Source organism: Microtus oregoni, unplaced genomic scaffold (genome assembly GCF_018167655.1).
Source record: "Microtus oregoni isolate MIOR12 unplaced genomic scaffold, Mior012 000006F_ref0000085, whole genome shotgun sequence".
In the NCBI taxonomy this organism is placed as follows: Eukaryota; Metazoa; Chordata; class Mammalia; order Rodentia; family Cricetidae; genus Microtus; species Microtus oregoni.
The window spans coordinates 31,612,927-31,633,213 of NW_024543065.1; the positions used below are offsets into that span (position 1 = coordinate 31,612,927).

General features: G+C 44.6%; 1 protein-coding gene across 1 annotated transcript in view; it reads left to right on the top strand.

Moving 5' to 3' along the window:
• The window catches only part of LOC121449983 (prolyl endopeptidase), a 104,300-nt gene that overhangs the window by 38,503 nt on the left and 45,510 nt on the right, over positions 1-20,287 (top strand). The window contains exons 7-8 of the mRNA XM_041654631.1: positions 10,113-10,218; positions 19,947-20,138. Coding sequence (XP_041510565.1) covers positions 10,113-10,218; positions 19,947-20,138 — 298 coding nt within the window. The remainder of the gene's footprint in view (positions 1-10,112; positions 10,219-19,946; positions 20,139-20,287) is intronic.

Consider the following 20,287-nt stretch of genomic DNA (forward strand, 5'->3'; position numbering starts at 1 on the left):
GTATCTCATGTATACATTTAGCTAAACAAACAAAAAGAAAGGCAATTTTAAGTACTTGTGGGCATCCTATCGTCTTTTTAATCAACTTGACTTTGTTGGCCTAATGCTTAACGTGGTCTGGACCACAGCGTTGAGGAGGAGGTGACTGCTTCATGCATAGACAACATCAAGTCCCTGCACAGATATTAATACGCAGACCACAGCCAGAATTACGGATGGATGGATGGATGGATGGATGGATGGATGGGTGAATGGATGAAGTCCCAAACTGTATATCCTTATGAGCACCGTGCAGATTGCCTCTCATCAGAAAGGAAGAGGCCACACAAAATGACTGCAAAGACCATTTAATAAATGGCAGTACAGAACCAAAAAGCTACGGAGAAACTCTGTCTCGAAAAATCAAAAAAAAAAAAATGGCAGTACAGGAAGGGTGCTTGTTTACACACAGATGTAGGAAGTTGAAATAAGTAAACAAACAGGCAGTCAGAGTCCTTTCTTTCCTGTCCCAGGGCCCTGAGGGTCTGTGGGTGCAGGATGTACCAGTGTCTCAGTGTTCTTGTCCCAGGGCCCTGAGGGTCTGTGGGTGCAGGATGTACCAGTGTCTCAGTGTTCTTGTCCCAGGGCCCTGAGGGTCTGTGGGTGCAGGATGTACCAGTGTCTCGGTGTTCTTGTCCCAGGGCCCTGAGGGTCTGTGGGTGCAGGATGTACCAGTGTCTCAGTGTTCTTGTCCCAGGGCCCTGAGGGTCTGTGGGTGCAGGATGTACCAGTGTCTCGGTGTTCTTGTCCCAGGGCCCTGAGGGTCTGTGGGTGCAGGATGTACCAGTGTCTCGGTGTTCTTGTCCCAGGGCCCTGAGGGTCTGTGGGTGCAGGATGTACCAGTGTCTCGGTGTTCTTGTCCCAGGGCCCTGAGGGTCTGTGGGTGCAGGATGTACCAGTGTCTCAGTATTCGTGTCCCAGGGTCCTGAGGGTCTGTGGGTGTAGGGTTCACCAGGGACTCCGTAGTCAGGGGAGCTTGTTGACTGAGAAGATGACTTCTGAGTGAAGGGGGGCATGGCGTTCATGCTTGGGGTGAGGCTGGAGAAGTGCTGAAGGGCAGGCAGACAGGTGGTAGTCACTAGAGTTCATTGTGGTGCAAGTTGAAATCTAATTTTCTCTGCTGTCTTCCTGTGCCGGCTGACTTGGGTGTCAGGCGAGGTAGGGAAGGTGTGCTTCCCATTTTAGTTTCCCCAGTAGCCGTAAAGGAACGAATCAGAGGAAGGGGTGGGGTGGCTTGCCTACAGCCATTTGCCAGCTTGACTTGTGTTGGCTGCTCAGTTGTGGCATGTGTCCGGGTGCCAGCTTCCCAGTGGCACTCCTCTGTAGTTCTGGGGCCTCTGCTGTTGTCCCTGGCTAGCCATTGCATCCTCCTGCCATGCTTCTGTTTCCTCCTGGGGTATTTTTGTAAGGTGCACACCTTTCAGCAGGGATCTGTCAGGATGACTGAGACAACAGCTTTCCCTGTGGCTCCATCCCACATCTGTGGATCACCTGATCCCTGGTCCCTCAGGCTGTGATCACTACTGCTTGCTCACCTGCCTCCCAGGGACCTCAGGCTACCTCTGTTCACAGTCCCTCCGTCCTGTACAGTCACACTGCAGTGCCTTCCTGGGCCCCCGGGTGATAACACAAGAAGTCAGCTGTCCTTTGACTGGATGAGAAGATGCCAGCTCTTTGGTGTACGTGATGAAGAGAAGTTGAAGGGCACAGTGGAGGAGAGAGACTGTTGTGTCTTAGGTTAGGTCAGACCTCCCCTGCCAAAAGCTTTTATTATTTTGAAGTCACCCATGAACACTTCAGATTGAGACAACCAAAACCCAAACAAACAAAACTTCCCACATCCTGAGGCAGTGGTCCCCAGCAGGGGGTGCTGCAGAGCAAAGATTGTGTAAAAGTGTAAAAGCTAGAAGCTTGCAGACAGCTGAGTCCCTCACTGGGGTCCTAACTCTGTCTGTCACACCTTATTCCTGAAAGATTTTTTTTTTTTTTTTGGCAATCCTGAATCTTAATATTTATCACATATAGCCATAAGCTGTACATTGATTATACATTGACTTGTGATCCTTTATAATTAAAAAATACACACTTGTATACACAGTTATACATGTTACGCATATATTCACATGGGAAATTCACACACACACAAGATGGACGTGTAGCCTGCCCTGGAGTGTGGTTGGCATTCTCATTGTACTGATCTGAATGATAATGCCCCCCACCAAGGCTTATGTGTTTTAGTTCTTGGCCTCCACTTGGTGGAACTGTTTGGGAAGGATTAGGAGGTATGGCCTTGTTAGAGGTGGTGTGTCACTGGGGGTGACCACAGTCGCTCTCTGTCAGGTGGATCTAATGTATGCTCTCAGCTTCAGCTCCAGCGCCATGCCTGCCCACCTGCTTGCTGTCATTCTCCCTCCCATGGTGGGCATGGACTCACCCTCTGAAACTCTAAGCCTCCAATTACGTGCTTTGTTTTATAACTTGCCTTGGCCATGGTGTGTCTTCACAGCAACAGAAAAGTATCCAAGACACCCATCCTAGTGACACTCCAATAGAAAGTTGGTTTACTCTTTCCCAGCAGGTATCAAAGGCAAATAGCTTCCTGGTAGAACTCTTGTAACATGAGGGGGCCAGACCTGCTTGTTCGGGTTTCTGTCCCACCCGGTACCCCACAACTGTTTAGCCCAAACGCAAATCACACATAGATCTCTATAAGTTATAAGCTGATTAGCCCATTAGCTCTAGCCTCTCACTGGCTGACTGTCACATCTTGATTAGCTCATTTTTCTGATCTATAGCCATGTGGCTCAGTACCTTTTTTCAGTGGTTGCAGATCACATTCTGCTGCTTTGGTAGTCTGGGCAGTAGAGGGAGGAATCAACTTCCTTCTTCTCAGAATTCTCCTGTTCTCATTACATCATTTCTACTTCCTGTCTGGTTTTCCTTCCTATACTTCCTGCCTGGCCAATCAGCATTTATTTAAAACATGATTGACAGAATACAGACAATTCTCCCACGCCAGACTTTAGTCCACTTCCCCTTCTTCGTGCTTGATTGCCTCTGGTTGACTTTGTGCAGCTTCCGTGTACTGTCCCAGTCTGTATAAACTCATAAGTGCATCCGCCTGCAGTATTGTCCATCACCTCAGGCTCCTACAATCTTCCTGCCTTTTTATGGGTAGGTAGATGTTGATAGGTAGGTAGAGGTGGGGGAAGGACTTGGGAAGAGGTGGGAGGGGAAAGGATATGATCAAAATGTACTGAATGAAAAAAATTTGAATAAATATAATCAATTTTTAATAATTCTGAGAATTTTATGCTTGCATGTAATATATTTTGGTCATATCTACACACTACTTACACCCACATCTTCCCCACTTGTTCCATCCCTCCCAACTGTGTGCCTTCTTGCTTTTTTTTTTCTTTTTAATAACTCAGCGATTTAGATTTGTGCTGCCCATACATTCATGGCTGTGGCACCCACAGTCCACCAGAGTGTGGTCAGCCTACTAGGGGATACACCCTGCGCCAAAAGTGACTTTCCCTCCCTTGGAAGCTATCAGTTGTCAGTAGCTCCTCAGGTAAGGATGGCTACTTGACTCTGTGAAGGTTCTGTGCTGTTGCCATGAGTCAATGGGTGCTTCAGTTCTGCCTGGACCAGAAGGCACTGTCTGGCTCCGACTGTCTTCCTGCCCCTCTTCTGCAGTGGTCCCTGAGCCTAAGGGAGGGTGTGGTTCCATTTGTGTCTGGGCACTCTACTGAACTTACACTTTGGACTTTGACCATTGACTTTTTGGATTAACCATCGTCCACTGCACAGAAAACAACCCAGCCCCTCTCCAGTGAGCTCGGAGAGCTGCTTTAATCTGTGGCTATAGAGATTCAGAGGGCAGTTTGACTGTGTCCATTTGCAGTTGTAGGTTCTGCTGTGGGCCCTATGACTTCCCCAACCATTGGTTCTTCAGAGTGTTGGGCGTGCATTTCCTCCTGAGGAATGAACCTTAAATTCAGTCACTAAGGAAGGAAGGAAAGCAAATGGTAGATTCTTGAATAACCAAGCTTGTCAACCAGGAAAGAAAAAAAAAACAATGGATTAGAGCGTAAGTGGCTCTACCTTGTCAAGAGCTGCAGTATTTCATTTTAAATAGGTTTTGTTTGTCCGCCCCCATGCCACCATTCTAACTTACCAGGCAGCATTTCAAATGGTGTTTGGATAGACTCAGGCTCTCCTGAACCGTAGTAGTGTACTATCTGGGGAACACTGGCTAGCCTGCCATATGGCTGCCTGTCAGAAATGCGTAGGAATGTGTAGGTTGGTCGTGCACACTTGCATGCGTGGCTGCTTATCCGCCCAACACTGCCTCTTATGCCATCCATGAATCCTATCTGAGAGCTCATCATTTGCATGTAGTTTGGCATTTAAACGTTTTCCTTAATTAGGGGTTGGAAACATGCTCAATATCAAAGTGATGTTGTTATGATTCAAAGCTGATATAAAAGGAATCCAATAAAGTTGGTAGAGATTGCTGCTCTGAGAGGAACATAATTAACTCTGAAAGCTGTTAAAAATCCATTTCCTTTCTTCTGTGTTTTCCAGTTTCAGGTGTCAATGCTTTCCCTACACCTTTTACACACACAGTTCTATGACATACAGAACAAAGTACCGTCCTTATCTTGGAGAAATGCCCATAGACACAAGTGAAAATAAACTTACTCATCCTCTTTTCTAAGTAGATAAAATTGAGATTTTGTGTCCTGTTTGGGTGCTAACATGGGCTCGGTGACTTGAGTCCAGAAACTCCAGGAGCTTGAATCCTTCTTTAATTAATGTATGATGAATTGTTGTATATGCAAAAGTGGGATGTTTGTCCTGTCGTGTGATGTTAATGTAGATATTTTTTGTAGATGAATGATCAGGAGTTGAAAATAGTAATCGTTTTTCTGTTAATTTCTCCTTTACTCTGAGACGCAGGTAGAAAGGCTTGCTCATTGAGGTCTTTTGGGAAAACCCAGCTACCCTGACCGTGATCATGTTTAGACTGATAATAGCTAAATTCTTCAGCTTTAGATTTTTTTTGGTGCTAGGAGTGAAAGTCATATGGATTAATTTTTAAAAACACGCCAGTGCCCTATTCTGCCTGCGGAGGTGGACACTGAGAACAAGTGCATTGCATACAGCCTGAGTGTGCACTAGATAGCTCCCTGGTGGTGGTCCCTGAGTGTGCACTAGATAGCTCCCTGGTGGTGGTCCCTGAGTGTGCACTAGATAGCTCCCTGGTGGTGGTCCCTGATGCTTAGGATAAGCAGTTGTAAGGATGGACAGTTTGAACCAACTGACTCCTCCCTAGGAATCGTGGACATCTTTCCCCAAAGCATTCTGGGATCTGTTTTTCACAGTTTCCTCCATTAGTTGCTCCTCTCTGGCTATCATACTTCATACTTCAGGTTACTCATGTTCAATGATGTGGCTCATCCTTTGTCTGTCTGTCTTGTCTGTCTGTCCGTCTGTCTCAAGCATCTTATCATAAGCTCTCAAAAGCCCTGTTCTTATTTTCTGTGTATTCTAGAATTGAGTTCATGGCAGCCACTGGATAGCCCCTGAATAATATTGTTTGAGTAGACACATCCTCAGCCCCAGCTCCCCTGAGTAGCTGTCCATGTTTGGTGGTTTGTCTTTGGGAGAGAAAATAGAAAGCTGGCTAAAACCTGGATGATCCTACTAAAAATAGCCACCATTGTTCACACTGGAGCCCGGTCTACCCTCATCCACTCTGGGCAAAGGAATAGACTTTATTATCAAAAAGGTTTTGCTTGTGAATCTCACTGTGGTTACACCAGGATCCCCATTTTGTTGGTGGTTTATCCAGGTAGCTATAACCAAAGCAAGCCGAATCTTTCCCCTTGTTGGGGACTGCAGTGCTAATCTCGTGCAGGGCAGTGCACAACTGAGAAAGCCCAGACTAGAGAAAGGTGCCAGGAAGCAGGTGTGTCCTAAGCTTGAAGGAGCAAGGCAGGTGACTATTTAGGCTCTGCGTTTGTTTCTCAAATATCCTGGTTGAGGATAATGAAAACCTTTTACCCATAAATCACTAGATGTTGTTTAGCTCATCTGTAGAACTCCATATTTTTTGTATAGCTAGACATTTCCCTCTGTCTGGGTATTTTCATATACAGATACCAGCAGGTTATTGTTATTATTATTATTATTATTATTATTCCTTAGTTATTTTCTAGTTGTACTAAGTCAGTACTCTAAATGTAAGCCAGATGACGTCACAGAACTAGGCTGTCAGCATGCCAGCATATTAAACTTTGTAATAGTAAGAATGGTGACTTCCAGCTTTGATCCCTACCGATAGTGTCAGAAAAGAAAGTAGATCTAATATCAGCAGACAACTCTGTCTCATTTATAGTGATATTCTTGGGGATTTGCTTATGTTAATGTTTTATCAAGTAAAAAGTGACGATGACTTTAAGTGAATTTTGCTTAAAATGTTATAAAATAAAAGGTGTGAAAACCAAAAAGTTGGGAATTCCATATCTCATAATTGGTAAGATTAATGTTACCATCTGTCTTTTGCTCAGTGTTTTTAGTTGGGCTGCTTGCAGAAAGCAGGGTTCCTATAGCCACTATCTTATTGCTGAAAACAGGGATGCTTTGTAGCAGGAGCCCTTGTTCGTCTCAGGGAGCCATGGGCTGGTTCTCTTGCGCCTTGTTTTCCTTTTCTCTGGCTTTTTAAGAAAGTTAGATTATGCATTAGAGTCAGAAAGACCTTCATGTTAGAGTGTTTGTCTTCCCAGTGATCTCTCAAAATAAATCATCTTCAAAATTGTCTTAAAATAGTCTAAGAGGCTAAGCATCTGTTGTTACTGGTTATTTTTTAGTGGAGAAAGGTATTGTTTCTAATCTGCACATTCTGAGGAAAACAGAAAATAGGTGATTTTAAGGTTGCCGGCTTGAACGTTGAAAATGCAAAGGTGTTTCCAGTTAAGCAAATTTTTGTGGCTCTGAAGATCTCGGAATTGTGATGATTCAGGAGGAAGGTGCCCTGGGACTCCTGCCTCAGACTAAATAGGAAGCGCTGTGACTAGTAGTCTGTCAGTGCTGAGGGGAGTCCTTGGAATGCTTGGGATGGGCTCGCAGCAGCTGCTGCCCAGGTCTGGCCTCTTGCAGGAATGTCGCTGTTGTCTCAGTTGACTGAGGTCCTCCAGCCGAAGTGGACATGGTTTGTGATTGAGGTGCTATGACTTAAGGAACAGGCTGTACAGGTTCTGTCTGCATTCAAAGGACAGGAGAACAAAGATGTGAGCGAGTGTTAAGGAGGCTGCTTTGGGTGATAGTTAATAGAATTGTAATTGTGGATTTCTGATGCTCTTAAAATAGGACAGTCTAAAACTGTGGGACTAAAAATCTGAACGTTAGCTCGTTAGCTTTCTTATTTAAAAGCTATGGGGAAGTAAAATGTGTGACTTTCAAATCATTATGAATGAAAAAGAAAAGTTCACAAAGAAGTTGATTGTGAGTTGTCATAATGTACATGTGTGTGGTCCCAGCACTCGGTGACTGGAGACAGGTGCTGTCATAGTGTACATGTGTGTGGTCCTAGCACTCGGTGACTGGGGACAGGCGTTGTCATAGTGTACATGTGTGTGGTCCCAGCACTCGGTAAGAGGAGGCACTCATTGTCACAGTGTACATGTGTGTGGTCCTAGCACTCGGTGACTGGAGACAGGTGCTGTCATAGTATACATGTGTGTGGTCCTAGCACTCGGTGACTGGGGACAGGCGTTGTCATAGTGTACATGTGTGTGGTTGTAGCACTTCTTAAGAGGAGATAGGAGGATCAGGAAGGAATTGAAGGTCACCCGTGGATGCATAGTGAGTTCAAGGCCAGCCTGAGCTTCATGAGGTACTGTATCAAAAGATATATGTTTTTACTAGAGGGTTGGGGTTATAGCTAACTAGTGGCACCTATGCTTAGTGTGGATGAAGGCCCCAGGGCCAATCCCCAAAACAGGAACAAAGAAAAAGGAAGAAGCAGGATGAATAGAACACTTGAAAGAATTGATAACCATGGTTTGTAAAGCTTCAGAGTCTCAGATTGGATATTGAAAACCAAATTATGTCTTATTCATTTTCAGTAGGTGCACTGGACATTGGGGTGTTCGTCACTGGCCGCACCAGTGTGTATGGTACTAGCCTCTGCTCCTGCCCTGCATGGCTGGAGAGCACAGCGGGAGAGATCAAACAGCAGTTCACAGAACTTGGGTGGCAGAAAGTTGGGACTGATGTGTGTGGGTCATTCTTACTGTCACCCCAGCCTTCTGCCCCACGGTGTTTTAGGGACCTCAGCACAGGGATGAAGAAAAGAGCCAAAGAGACTGTAGCTACTAGAGTCCGTGGAGTCAGGTGCTGAAGGTAGGGACGTCCCAGGAAGGGTCATGGGGTCACTTGCGGGTCCCATGTGGATTCAGCTGTTTATCAGGAGCTGTGTGCAGTGAATGGTGCTCCCTGATTCAGGCTCAGCACAACACCCAGGAACTGTAAACTGATACCTGCTAAAGGCTTGACAGGCTGGTGACCAAGTTCTGACACAATTAACAAAGCCTGAGCACCCAGGGGTGTGGTGCGCCCTAGAGGGGCTGCGCTTTCCCAGTCAGGCTGCGACCCTAGCCAGCGAGGCTGGAGAGCAAGCCTGGATGGAGCCAGCTGGCTTGCCAGGAAATTAATTGACTGAAAACATTTTATAGTCAGATTAGAAAGAAGAAAAAACTCCTGTGTTCCACATGCCCAGAATCTAATTCAGAAGTCAATACACGTTTAATGAAGCAGAATAATGTGACCTCAAGCCAGAAAAAGCCTTAATCATAGGAACAGATTCAGAAATGGCAAAGGAGTTAGCAAATATTTTTTTTAAAAAAATTATTGCATTAGTTTACAGAGGCTCTTAGAAAATGTTAGACAGGACTGAGTGAAACACAATGTCTATTTGAAATGCCAGGATAGAGACAAGGGTGTTCTTAAAATGTAAAGGAGCTGGAAAAAGAAAAAAACAAATGTCACATTTGATAAAATATACAAACCTGCAGATCCAAGAAGTGCAGTGAATCCAAGTATACCATTACAGCCAAGACTGTTGTAATTGACTTGCAAATGCATGGAAGTAACAAGAAAGTAGTAAAAGCCTCCAGATAATAAAACACTCATTACATGTAGATTAATAAAAAGCAACAGCCAGGCAGTGGTGGTGCTCGCCTTTAATCCCAGCACTAGGGAGGCAGAGGCAGGTGGATCTCTGTGAGTTCGAGGCCAGCCCGTTCTACAAGAACTAGTTCCAGGACAGCTAGGACGGTTTCACAGAGAAACCCTGTCGGGAAAAACAAACAAACAAACAAACAACGTGACATAAAATGACAGTTCTAAACTAAAGCAGTAACTGCCTTGACTGCCCATGCCAAGACACCTCCCTGTAGGGCCTGCCCTGGTACTCTTTTCTGGCCTTCAGGCATACACACAGAAAGAATATTGTATCCATAATAAATAAATAAACATTTTTTTGAAAATTGGATAAAAATCGCCATATTCTGTTCTCCTAATGGGACTTCTACTTAAATACCTATCTTCTTTCTTTTTAAAAGCAACTTTATTCTCAGGTCCTGAGTTTGGAGTGAAGACGCGTTCACTTTTTTCCTAAGCGTTTGTTAGAATTGCATGTGAAGTGTCCTGCACGGCCTCTTGAACGTTTGGTCCCCAGCTGCTGGGGCTGTTTGGAGAGGTTGTAGGTCATCGAAGGGTGTGGCGTCATTGTGGGGTGGGCCTTGAGGTTTGTAGTCCATCATGGCTTCCCCTCTGTGTCTGTTCCCTGACCTGTCGGATGTGAACAAGCTTCTGCTGCATGCCGTCCCCGTCATGGCAGACTGTAACCCCTTAAGCCGTAAACTCGGATTAGTTCTTTCTACCCCGAGGAGCTTCTTGTCAGCTGTTTGGTCGTAGTGATGGGAACGGTAACACCCACTGCACAGGCCGCTAAACAAGTCCACATTACTCAGCCCCCGCACTGTTGTCTCTCTCTGTAGCTCTCGGATGATGGTCGCTACGTCTTGTTATCCATCTGGGAGGGATGCGATCCGGTAAACCGACTGTGGTACTGTGACCTCCAGCAGGAATCCAACGGTATCACTGGTAAGTTACTAAAGATCGATGGACTTCCCCTAGGATGCCCCATTAGAAGGGTGGTATGTCAGTCTCGAAGTAGACTCTGAGCCAGCCGTCTTCCTTTCTACCACGTCATCTCAGGCCATGCAAATGTTTGTGCTATTGCATGTGATAAGGGCAAGTGAGGTGGAGCTGGCTATCTGGATTTCCCATGTAGATGGGGGTTAAGCGTGTCTTCTGCACCTGCTGGTGATGAAGTCCTGTGTGGTGAGGAGACACTGGCGCCTTGACCTGTAGCAGTTTATAGTCATAGAGTTCTTAGGATGCAAACTGTCCTAAGCATGTGGCTAATACAAAGGTGGGCATTTACACCATGGCCCCTCCCAAGCTGTGTACACAGTGACAGCCCACTTTTGCTTTCTGAAGCCTCATATGTCACCATAGTGAGCGCAGAACCAGCCTATTAAAAATTGAGAGCAATCACCGGGCAGATGGCACCGGCCTTTAAGCCCAGCACCCGGGAGGCAGAGACAGATGAATCTGTGCGTCTGTGGCCAGCGTGGACTGATGCTGATTTGATTGGAAAGGTGATCTGCTATACTAAGATCAGGCATTTAAGCCATCGGCTCCATAATTTACGATGTTGAAGTTTGACCAGCCCTGAAAAGTTCTCACGTAAGCTGACTACTAGATCCAGGTGCCTAAGAAATTAGTGTAAAATACGGATTATTTCAGAGAGGCTTCACACGGGATTCCAAAATAAACCATTCTAAATACAATTCTGAATAATTTATGTGTCTCGCTGATAGTGTTCAACATTCCCATACAAAGATAATTCCTTCTGATTGGGTATTACATCATTCAACCTGCTGAGCAAAGGTCAGCCGTGCAGCAGCAGGAGGGTCAGTAATTTATTACATCAGTAATAAATGCATACATAGTAAAGCTATTTATTTTATTTTAAAAGGCAGAGACACCTATTTTAGCCTCAACTACAGCCAGCACATCGGTGTTCCCATTCTCTGTAAGGAGCAAGCCGCTAGCCACAATTCTTCACTGGGTCTCTGTAGAACTGAGCAACCTCTGGAGATTGCACCCAAATGAAACTCTGTGCCTCTCTTTGCCCACACCCTGTGTTTCTCAGGTGGTAGAAGGATTTGGGCTTCCCCTGGTTTCTTAAAAGTCCCAGGAAGAGGGCTCCTTCTCAAGAGACAGGTGTTTTGCATCTTCTGTTTATAACTTTATCTTGTCTTTACATCATTAGGTAGGCTTGTGCTGTTAAGGATACAGGCTAACAAACTAAAAAGCACAAATTGCTCAACTTCCAATAGGTAAGGAAGCTCCGCCTACTTGTTTGTACACCGAGCTGCAATCGCTAGGTCCATGTTAATACCAGATAGCAGTGCTGTGTTTGTGAGGTAGGTGGCCCGTGCAGGTGTGTAGGAGAGAAGCCGAGACTGGGTGGGGAGAGAATGAATAGGAAGGGGACTGCTGCAGGGGTTGGCTTTTGTGGTCATGGGAATCATTCAAGCACGTGTGAGCACAGTAGGGCCAGCTCTCAGGACGGTCCGACAGGCTGATGCCCCTGCCCCTAAGTGGAATCTCTTCTCTGGGGAAGCCTTGTGGTCAGCCTTTGACGTTTCAGTTGTTGAGCAAGGCCCTTGCTCTGTCAAGAACAATATCCTGTACTTTCTTTTACTTCTGCAAACACCCTGGCAGGAACACCTAAGGTAGTGTGTTGGGTTAACTAGAGACGTAGAGCAGTAGAGCAGATGGCTCTGTGGCACTGACCTGAGTTCAGTTTCCATAAGGTTGCTGAGCTGGACAGTTTAGAGGTCACTGAAAGCAGGTCATTGTTCCCTCCTCCTCAGACGCTCGCTGACTTCTGAGTGACTGGCTGGGTGGGTGGAGCCAAGCTGTGAGCTGCTTAAGAATGAGCTTTCTGCAGTGACAGCTGTAGGATTCTGAGTAGTACAGGGCCTGCTATCTCTTTTATTCAGTAAATTTTTCTATTCATGTACGTGTGTGTGTGTGTGTGTGTGTGTGTGTGTGTGCGCGCGCGTGTGGGGGGGTGTTTTGCCTGCATGTTTGTCTGTTCCAGTAGAGGATGTTGATCCCCAGAACTGCAGTTATGAACAGTTGTGAACCACCGTGTGGTTGCTGGGAGTCCAACTGGAGTTCTTTCATAAAAAACCAATGCTCTTTACTGCTGAGCCACCTCTCCAGCCTCAGCTTTCATAGGCGCTGCTTTACTGGCCTGACGTTTGTGGATAGCAGAAACCCCACAGTGATTGGGTTGACCTACTGAGATGCTCAGTTTCATACATAGGCTCAAGAGTCAGTTGCAAAGAGCAGGGGTGGCGACATCTTGTTTGTTATTTTCATAGTAATCGCTGGTTCACTGCGGATCAGTCACATGGCTACAGTTATTTAAAGAAACCGTAGAGTTGTTCTTTGATGTCCCTGTGACTTGGATTCCAGGACTCACTCCTGGCCGACACCAGAATCCACCTTCCACATCTGTGTGTGTTTCATATCCTCTCTAGATTACTGTTAAGAGCTAAGGCAGTATGAATGCGATATAAAGTTGCTGTTCTGAATCGTCTAGGGGTAGTGGCCCGGTCTAATGTTCAGTAGAGATGCAGTTTTTCTTTGGTGTCTGTTCAGTTTGTCTGGTTGGATCAGGGACTGTGAATCGCACAGCAGCTAAGTGCTGTACTGTGTGTGCTTGGCTACTGAAGGGATTAAATCAATGTCTCTCTACAAAGGAGATAACAGATGGGAATGGTGATTGTGAAGGTGTTTACATGGTTCACTGTAATTACAGCTGAGTATCTTGACTGGAAGATTGTTTTTCCCTTTCAAGATATCCATGTCTGCAAATGGAAAAAAAATATACCTGTTTTACAGGGAATTAATTATAAGCAATAGTGAAAATGCAGAGAAAAGGGTGAGTAGGGTTTGGGTTCCTGACATATAGAAGGCTCCATCCTTCCCTCTTGCTTTTCCTTGACAGAAGTGGGTTTTTGGAATCACAGTACTTTCGTTTTAGATAACAGCATAGTAAGTTAAGGGCCTATTTAGAGGGGTTTTGTTGTTGTTGTTTTGTTTTGAACTCCTAATAATCAACTTACTCTAAATACAAGTTTTGGTATTTTGTTTACTGCCCCACTGATTCATAATCAAAAGAGTTCTCCGTGTGTGCCTCTGTGGACAACTGATGGGAAGGGTCTCAGGGTTTGTGTCTGATTGGTAAGAATGAATACCTCACTCTCTCACTCTTGGCTTCTTGCTCCTTAGCTACTTTAGTCATGCTATTTAAAAGGAAGGAGAGCCATTGGATTTAAATGTACCTGCCGTTTACCTCAAATGTGGCTGAATTAGTCAAGAAAATTTGGTAACTAAAAATTACATGGAACTTTTTTTTAAAAAAAAAAATCTCTGTATTACCTTAGTAAAACTTGAGTATTCCTTTTGATAAGTCTGAACCTCAAGGATAGAAAAATAAATTAAATATTAAGACACTACAAAGTTGCCTACCTTAAGAAGTGAAAAGTTCACTTCAGTGAGCTGCATGAACCTAGACCTCGTTGTCTTTCACCCTCTGATTGTGTATGTGTGTGTGCACGCATGAGCGTGAGCGCACACATGCGTGTGTAGGAACTGCGCTTGATGGTCTCCTGATAACTGAACCAGCTTGTGGCAAATAGCTAGTTAAGGTCCCTTAAGAGACCCATGTCCAGGTACCCTGCCTGATAAGCCTTCCTCCTTCTGTACTAATAATAAAATCCATATTTATGCTATGTTTTTTCTTAAACTTTTGAACCCTTTATATTAGATATGTCATGAAAATTGTGCATTAATTCATATAACCCAGTGGCTTAGGGAACTCATCATTTTTAAATTATTGATTATAAATATAGACTTTTCTTAGGAAAATGGCTGTATGCCTCAGTAGAGGAAAATTAGATTTTAAGAGATGACTTAAAGTCATTCTGTTCAGAGGCATCATGTTCCATTTTCATCACTTGAAGAATGCTGGGGTAATTGGGGTACTAAATGCTGCATTTGTAATGTTTCCGGGGAGCAGGTTCAGAGCTGCACATGCAGATCCTTGCTTTAGTCTTCTCAGCCCCTCTCCTGTGAGTAGCACTTTCTCTCCCCAAGGGGCTCGCAAGCTGGATGTGCTTCACAGCAGCCTGTAAAAACACAGATGTATACGAAGGAAGAGGAATGGAAGAAAGATAAATAACACCAAGCATATTTTTAAAAGCCTATTATAGAAGCCGTGTTATTTTATGTTATTCAAAGTTACTTGGTGTGTGTAGCTTAAATCAAATTACACTATGGGGTGATAATGCCACACTGCAAGAGCCGTAGACCTAGTGAAAATCCTAGTAACAGTCGTGAAAAACCTCCTTTGGAGTGGCTGGTTGGGGAAGTCCAAGAGTTTTCCCCAAAATATAGCTGCTCTTGCCCTTGGTGGCCTCCCAGAACTTGAAGGTAAGTACCTGTGGGTGTAGGGCTTGAAGGAACGGAGCTGGAACTGAGCCTGAGGGCTAGCTCTCCTGGCTAGGAAGGCGCTCTGCAGGCTGCCAGGGAGAGGGCAGTAAATAGTTCTGCCCAACTGTGACGCCCTTGAGTCACAAGAGTGACTGGGCCACTCAGTAGGAGGGAATTCCTGCCTCTTATGGTTAACTTAGCCAATTACAAATGGCTGCTGAAGTCGTGGTCACTTTGTCAAACCAGTGTAATTTCTAGTTACATTTTAAATGCTTTCCCTGTATTCAGAGATTAGTGTAGCCCTCACATCTCATTAAAGAAACTTATTTTTGCAGCAGACAGACCAGTACAGAAAACCACAACTGATCAAAATGCAGAGAACTGCTAACTGTTGGGTGCCTAGCTCCTTTTGCTATCTCTGCGTCACACCCCCTACACCTGAGGCTTGGGGAATATCATCACAGTGGAGAGGGTGGAAAAGCTGCACAAGCCAGAGGACAGGATGCTTGCCAAGTCTGTGTCTGTGTATGATAGAGAAGGTGCACCCAAGGAGTCTCAGCACTGTGGTCTCCTAAAAAATACCTACACTCGACAGTAGTTGACATGTCAGTATAGATGGAAGGACTCTTAGGACCTCCAGATGATTGGTGAAAGAGGGGGCCAGTCTTCCATTGGATGAGCCCCTGTATGGTTACACAGTACCAAATGTAAGCCTTGAGAAGATATCCATGCAAGGACACTAAAGACACTGAGCAGGTCATATTTATACGTGTGCGCATAACAATAGTAATTATAGAAACAGAGTCCACAAATGGTGGGGCACTGTAAGAGTTGGCACAAGGAGGGGGCAGGATGTAATGCAACAGACAAAGTTAAGCAAATAAACATGCAGCTTCAGGCCAGGATAAAGAAGTCCTTTACACCGGGAGGCGGGGGGCCTGGAGACTTCTCCCCACTCAGCCTCAGCATCTGACATCACCTTGATTCTATTAACTATGGGACGTGCCAATCCTGTATAGTTTTTGTATAATATAAAAGCACCTTAACTCTGTTATTAGAGACGGCCACAAATTCCCCATGAGATGTAGTTAATATCATTAGTCATTTTTAAAGAAAGAAATGGAAGTGTGTCTTTGCTCTAAGAAAACCATAAGAGGATTTATTTTAAGTTAATCTCCATCCAGTAGACAAATCAGTCCCCAGCGAGAAGCAGGCTTAACAAAAAAGCCGCATTAACTTTATGGTGGAGAGGTTTGGGAATTGAATTCTGTTGGCCTCAGAGTGAATAGTGGCACTTACAGACAAAGTGAGCAAACTCTGAAAGGGTTAAGGAATTAAAGCCTTGTCTCTTTTGTGAAACTAATTTTCATGTTGTGCTTTTAATTCAACAGAGTTCTCACCTGTAAATAGCAAAAATGAAAAAGCCCCCATGGTGTACCCAAAATACCTTTTTGTAATTCTTTCCCCCCACTCCGAAACAGGGTTTCTCTGTAGCTTTGTAATGTGTCCTGCAACTAGCTCTTGTAGCCCAGGATGGCCTCAAACTCAGAGATCCGCCTGCCTCTGCCTCCCAAGTGTTGGGATTAAAGGTGTGCACCAGCACTGCCCTTCTTCTTCTTCTCCTTCTCCTTCTTCTTTTTAAATGAATTGTTTTTTATTTTTCCATCAAAGACTAGAGCAGGATTCTGGGGCACATGGGGCTTCACAGGCTTGACATGTCCTGCCCAGTGAGGGCCTGGCCCTGAACTGTTTTTCATCACTACCATAGTGATATTTGCAGCCCGTATTTATTGCTGGTGGTGTTGTTTGTTGCTTTTACTATAGCAAAGAACTGGAAGCAACCTAGATGTCTAACAACAAATGAATGGATCATGAAAATTTGGTGTGTGTATCAAATGGAATACTATTCAGCTCTAAAGAAAAATGCGACCACAAATGTGCAGGAAAATGGATGGATTTAGAATGCATAATATTCAGTGAGTTCATACAATCTCAGAAAGAGAAAATAACGTAAAATTTCCCTCTATAGTGTGTGTGTATGTATCTTTGTTTAAATATATATTTTAATGTATATTTATCATATATAATATGTTTACATATATATAAACAAAGATATACATGGATGCAGTATAACATGTAGAAGAGAGAAGAAGAAAGGCTAAATACTAGGAGATGCTGTAATGGACACAAGGTAGAAAGAGGATGGAAAGCTAGTTATTTTTCTAGTTTTAACTCTGTCATGGATGTTTCAGCTTTGGTGGTAGTTAAGTGTGTAAAACACATTTGTAAGCGTGTCAAATCCAGCGTGGCACTCCACAGCTGCTACACGTCTGTCCTTACTGCATAGAAGTCCACTGAGGTGCATATATAGACTTGGGTTTGGTTGCTTTCTGGTGTGATGCTTTTAAGTCCCGGGTTGTTTTCTTATAACAAAGTTAATTTAAATGAAAGCATTTTACATCTTACACCTGTTTTTGCACAAATCCAAGTCACAGCTTCTTGCTCGGATGCCCCACAGACCCACGGTGTATGTTCACAGTTAGTCAGCTCTTCAGAGCAGAGTGACATGCCCACAGGCTTGTCTGAGGTGTTGCTGTGCAGCAGAACCTGATGGTTTGAGGACCGTTGCTTCTTTTTAGGCTCCCCTGTGTGCACTACAAAGGACTTTCCTGCAGTGTTTGGGGCTGGTGTGTACTCGAGTGGCTTCGCATGGGTTGGGATTGTGATAAATGTCACTGTCTCCACGACCTTTTCAAGCAGAAACCGTAGAAGGTTATGCTGTGAAATAAACGTTTACATCATGAATGCTTTGTTGGCAGGGGAATATTTAAGCAATCTGACATTTCACTGGATCAAGATTTGGTATCCACAAATGTCATAGTTCAAGAAATAGTGATTTGTCATTTTTTTTATAAACAAATGAAGCTTTCTGATTATCTTCAAATGTTTGATTGGCAGCTCGTGACTTAAATTGTTGCTGTTCTAAGACATGAGGGGGTGGGGGATGGGGGGGAGGGAGAGGAGCGAGCAAGTTACTGCTGCCATAGAGTGGATCACCTACCGAGTACTCGTTTGAGGGGAGCAGTTTGCCACTTAAAAAGTTAAGAAGTCTAGCTGTGCTTCGTGTGCATTTTGACCTCGTGTGAAGCATTATTGTAAGGTCTGCTCCGGGAGTGTCTAAGTATGTATTCTGAGAAGCCTTTGAGCTGAAACAGTCTCAGTACTGTAAACCCTTACACAGGGCCTTCCAGATACATTGTTGTTGGCAGAAAGGGACCAGAAATCATAGAGAACAGAAATGGAATGTGCACGGGAACCCAGGGACAGAGACTGAGACTGACTTATCTCCGATGTGTCTGCTGGGAAGGAGGTGACAGTGAAGCCTGTGTGCAGGAGTTAAAAGGAGGCAGAACTGCGGTGTTGTGAACGTGCGCGGGAGGGACAGAGTTGGGCTGGTCAGCGACATAGATGAGCTCCTGCCTGGCTGTCCTTATGCATTGTTTTCCCAACTGAGTCTCAGAATGACGTTACATTCGCCTTTCTCTGTTTCCAATGGGGTCGTTGTCTCTTGGGGCTGTGCTGTGTTTTTATTTTAATGCTTCCTTAGAAGAAGCTCGGTGGTTTTGCTTGCTTTTTTGTTTTTTGTGTAGACCCCACATTTCATGCTAGGTACATTTCTAGGTGTCCTATGACTGCCTCTACTAGAAGGCCCTCCTCAGTGTTTTTAACTGGTTACTGCCAACATTTAGGAAGGTTTTAGATTTTTACTGCTGGTTTTATTGGTCTTAATTCAAATTACTTTTAAAAACAGTTTCACTGAATTTTTATTGTGCAGTAGATATACTAACAACCACTTTAAAAATAATTTTTCCTGTTTTCCTGTTTTCTGTGATTCTTAGTTGATGGTTGAGGAAATAAAGCTAGACAGAGAATAAAGAAATCATTCAAAGTCATGTGACTTACCAGAGGGAGGGCTGGGATTTTGATCCACGTATCTGACCACAGGACTGGTCTCCCGTGTTTGAATCACACTTTCCCTGATTTGTTTAAGGCAACGACACTGTATGTAAAGCTATTCTGTGGTTACAAATAAGACACAAGTGCAAAGTACTTACCAAACGCACTGGGGTAGAAACGAATGGTCCAGATTAAAATGGAAGTTTGCTGTGCAGTTGAAGTTGGGAGATGTTTGGAGAAACATCTAAAGTTGTGGACTTCTTTCCCGGATAAATTCTCTAAGATTGTCACTGAGCCTGATCATTAAGGTTCACAGAGCCATTGCAGGATGCTGGCGAATGTGGGTAAGATGTTTAGTGATGACCACTCTGTGCCAGTTCTTAGGAATAAAGGATTTCCAAGTGTCCCTCGCTTCATTCAATGCAGCTCCTATGTATTGCAAAATGCCTGCAAGCTGAGTGTGAAGTAGCAAGGAATCTTCAAAGCTATATATTGGAGAGCAGTGTTACCAAGTGTGTGCTTGTTAGAAGTGTCCAGCCATTTGAGATTGGCCCGGTCAGAGGACAGATCCTGAGTACCCCTAGAGCCAACATTGACTTAGGTGGGACTTGTGTTGTGTGGGGACTTTATTCAGAGTGTAATGGGAAAGGCACCATTGTGGACCAGGTTAGAATATTAAGACATCCTGCTGACTGGAATAGAGTAAATCAAGAGTGGCTTTTGGAAACCATTCAGAAAGCTAACACTATAGGCCAAAGCTTCTCAAACTTGGCACTGTTGACTTTTGTTATGGACTGACTTGTGGGTGGTAGCATATTTTTTTAGCAGCATATCTGATCTCTACCACTAGATGGCAGTAGCAATCCTCACCTCCCAAGTCACAGCAACCAAAAACCAAAATGTAGACCTTGTAAATGCTGCTTCGAAGAGGTGTGTCTGTTACTCTGGTTGAGGGCCACTGTCGTGGAGCAGGTGGTGACTGATGACATTGTAGGGTGGCAGGAGAGGTGGAAAGCCAGGCTTTGATTTGAGACTTGCTCAGAAGAGGGTTTAGCAGGTATGGGCAATGGTTAAGTTGGGAGACAAGATTCTTCAGGCCCCCTTAGCGCCAGAGTGTTCAAGTGCTCTTTGGCCCCCACTCACAGCTAACCCTTGCTCATTCTTGTGTTGGATCTCCTGGTACCATCTTTGTCTTAGGCTTTATAGAAAGAGAAGAGCCCCTCACCTCCCTCCAAGGAAGCCTGCATCATTTCTTACAGTATCAGAGGTGACAGGAGTGCACTGTGTCTCCGCAGGAATCCTGAAGTGGGTAAAGCTGATAGACAATTTTGAAGGAGAATATGACTACGTAACCAATGAGGGGACGGTGTTCACGTTCAAGACGAACCGTAATTCTCCTAATTACCGTCTGATCAACATCGACTTCATGGACCCTGACGAGTCTAAGTGGAAAGTGCTTGTTCCCGAGCACGAGAAAGATGTCTTAGGTAAGAGCAGTGGCTGCTGGGAAATTGGGCTTGTGGGAGCATCATCAGGTTGGTCCACTTCACGGTCTGGTGACTAGTTCCTCAGTACTGAACCTTTGGCTTGTGATTATTAGGAATGTCATTCTTAAACAGTGCACACTTTCTGATAA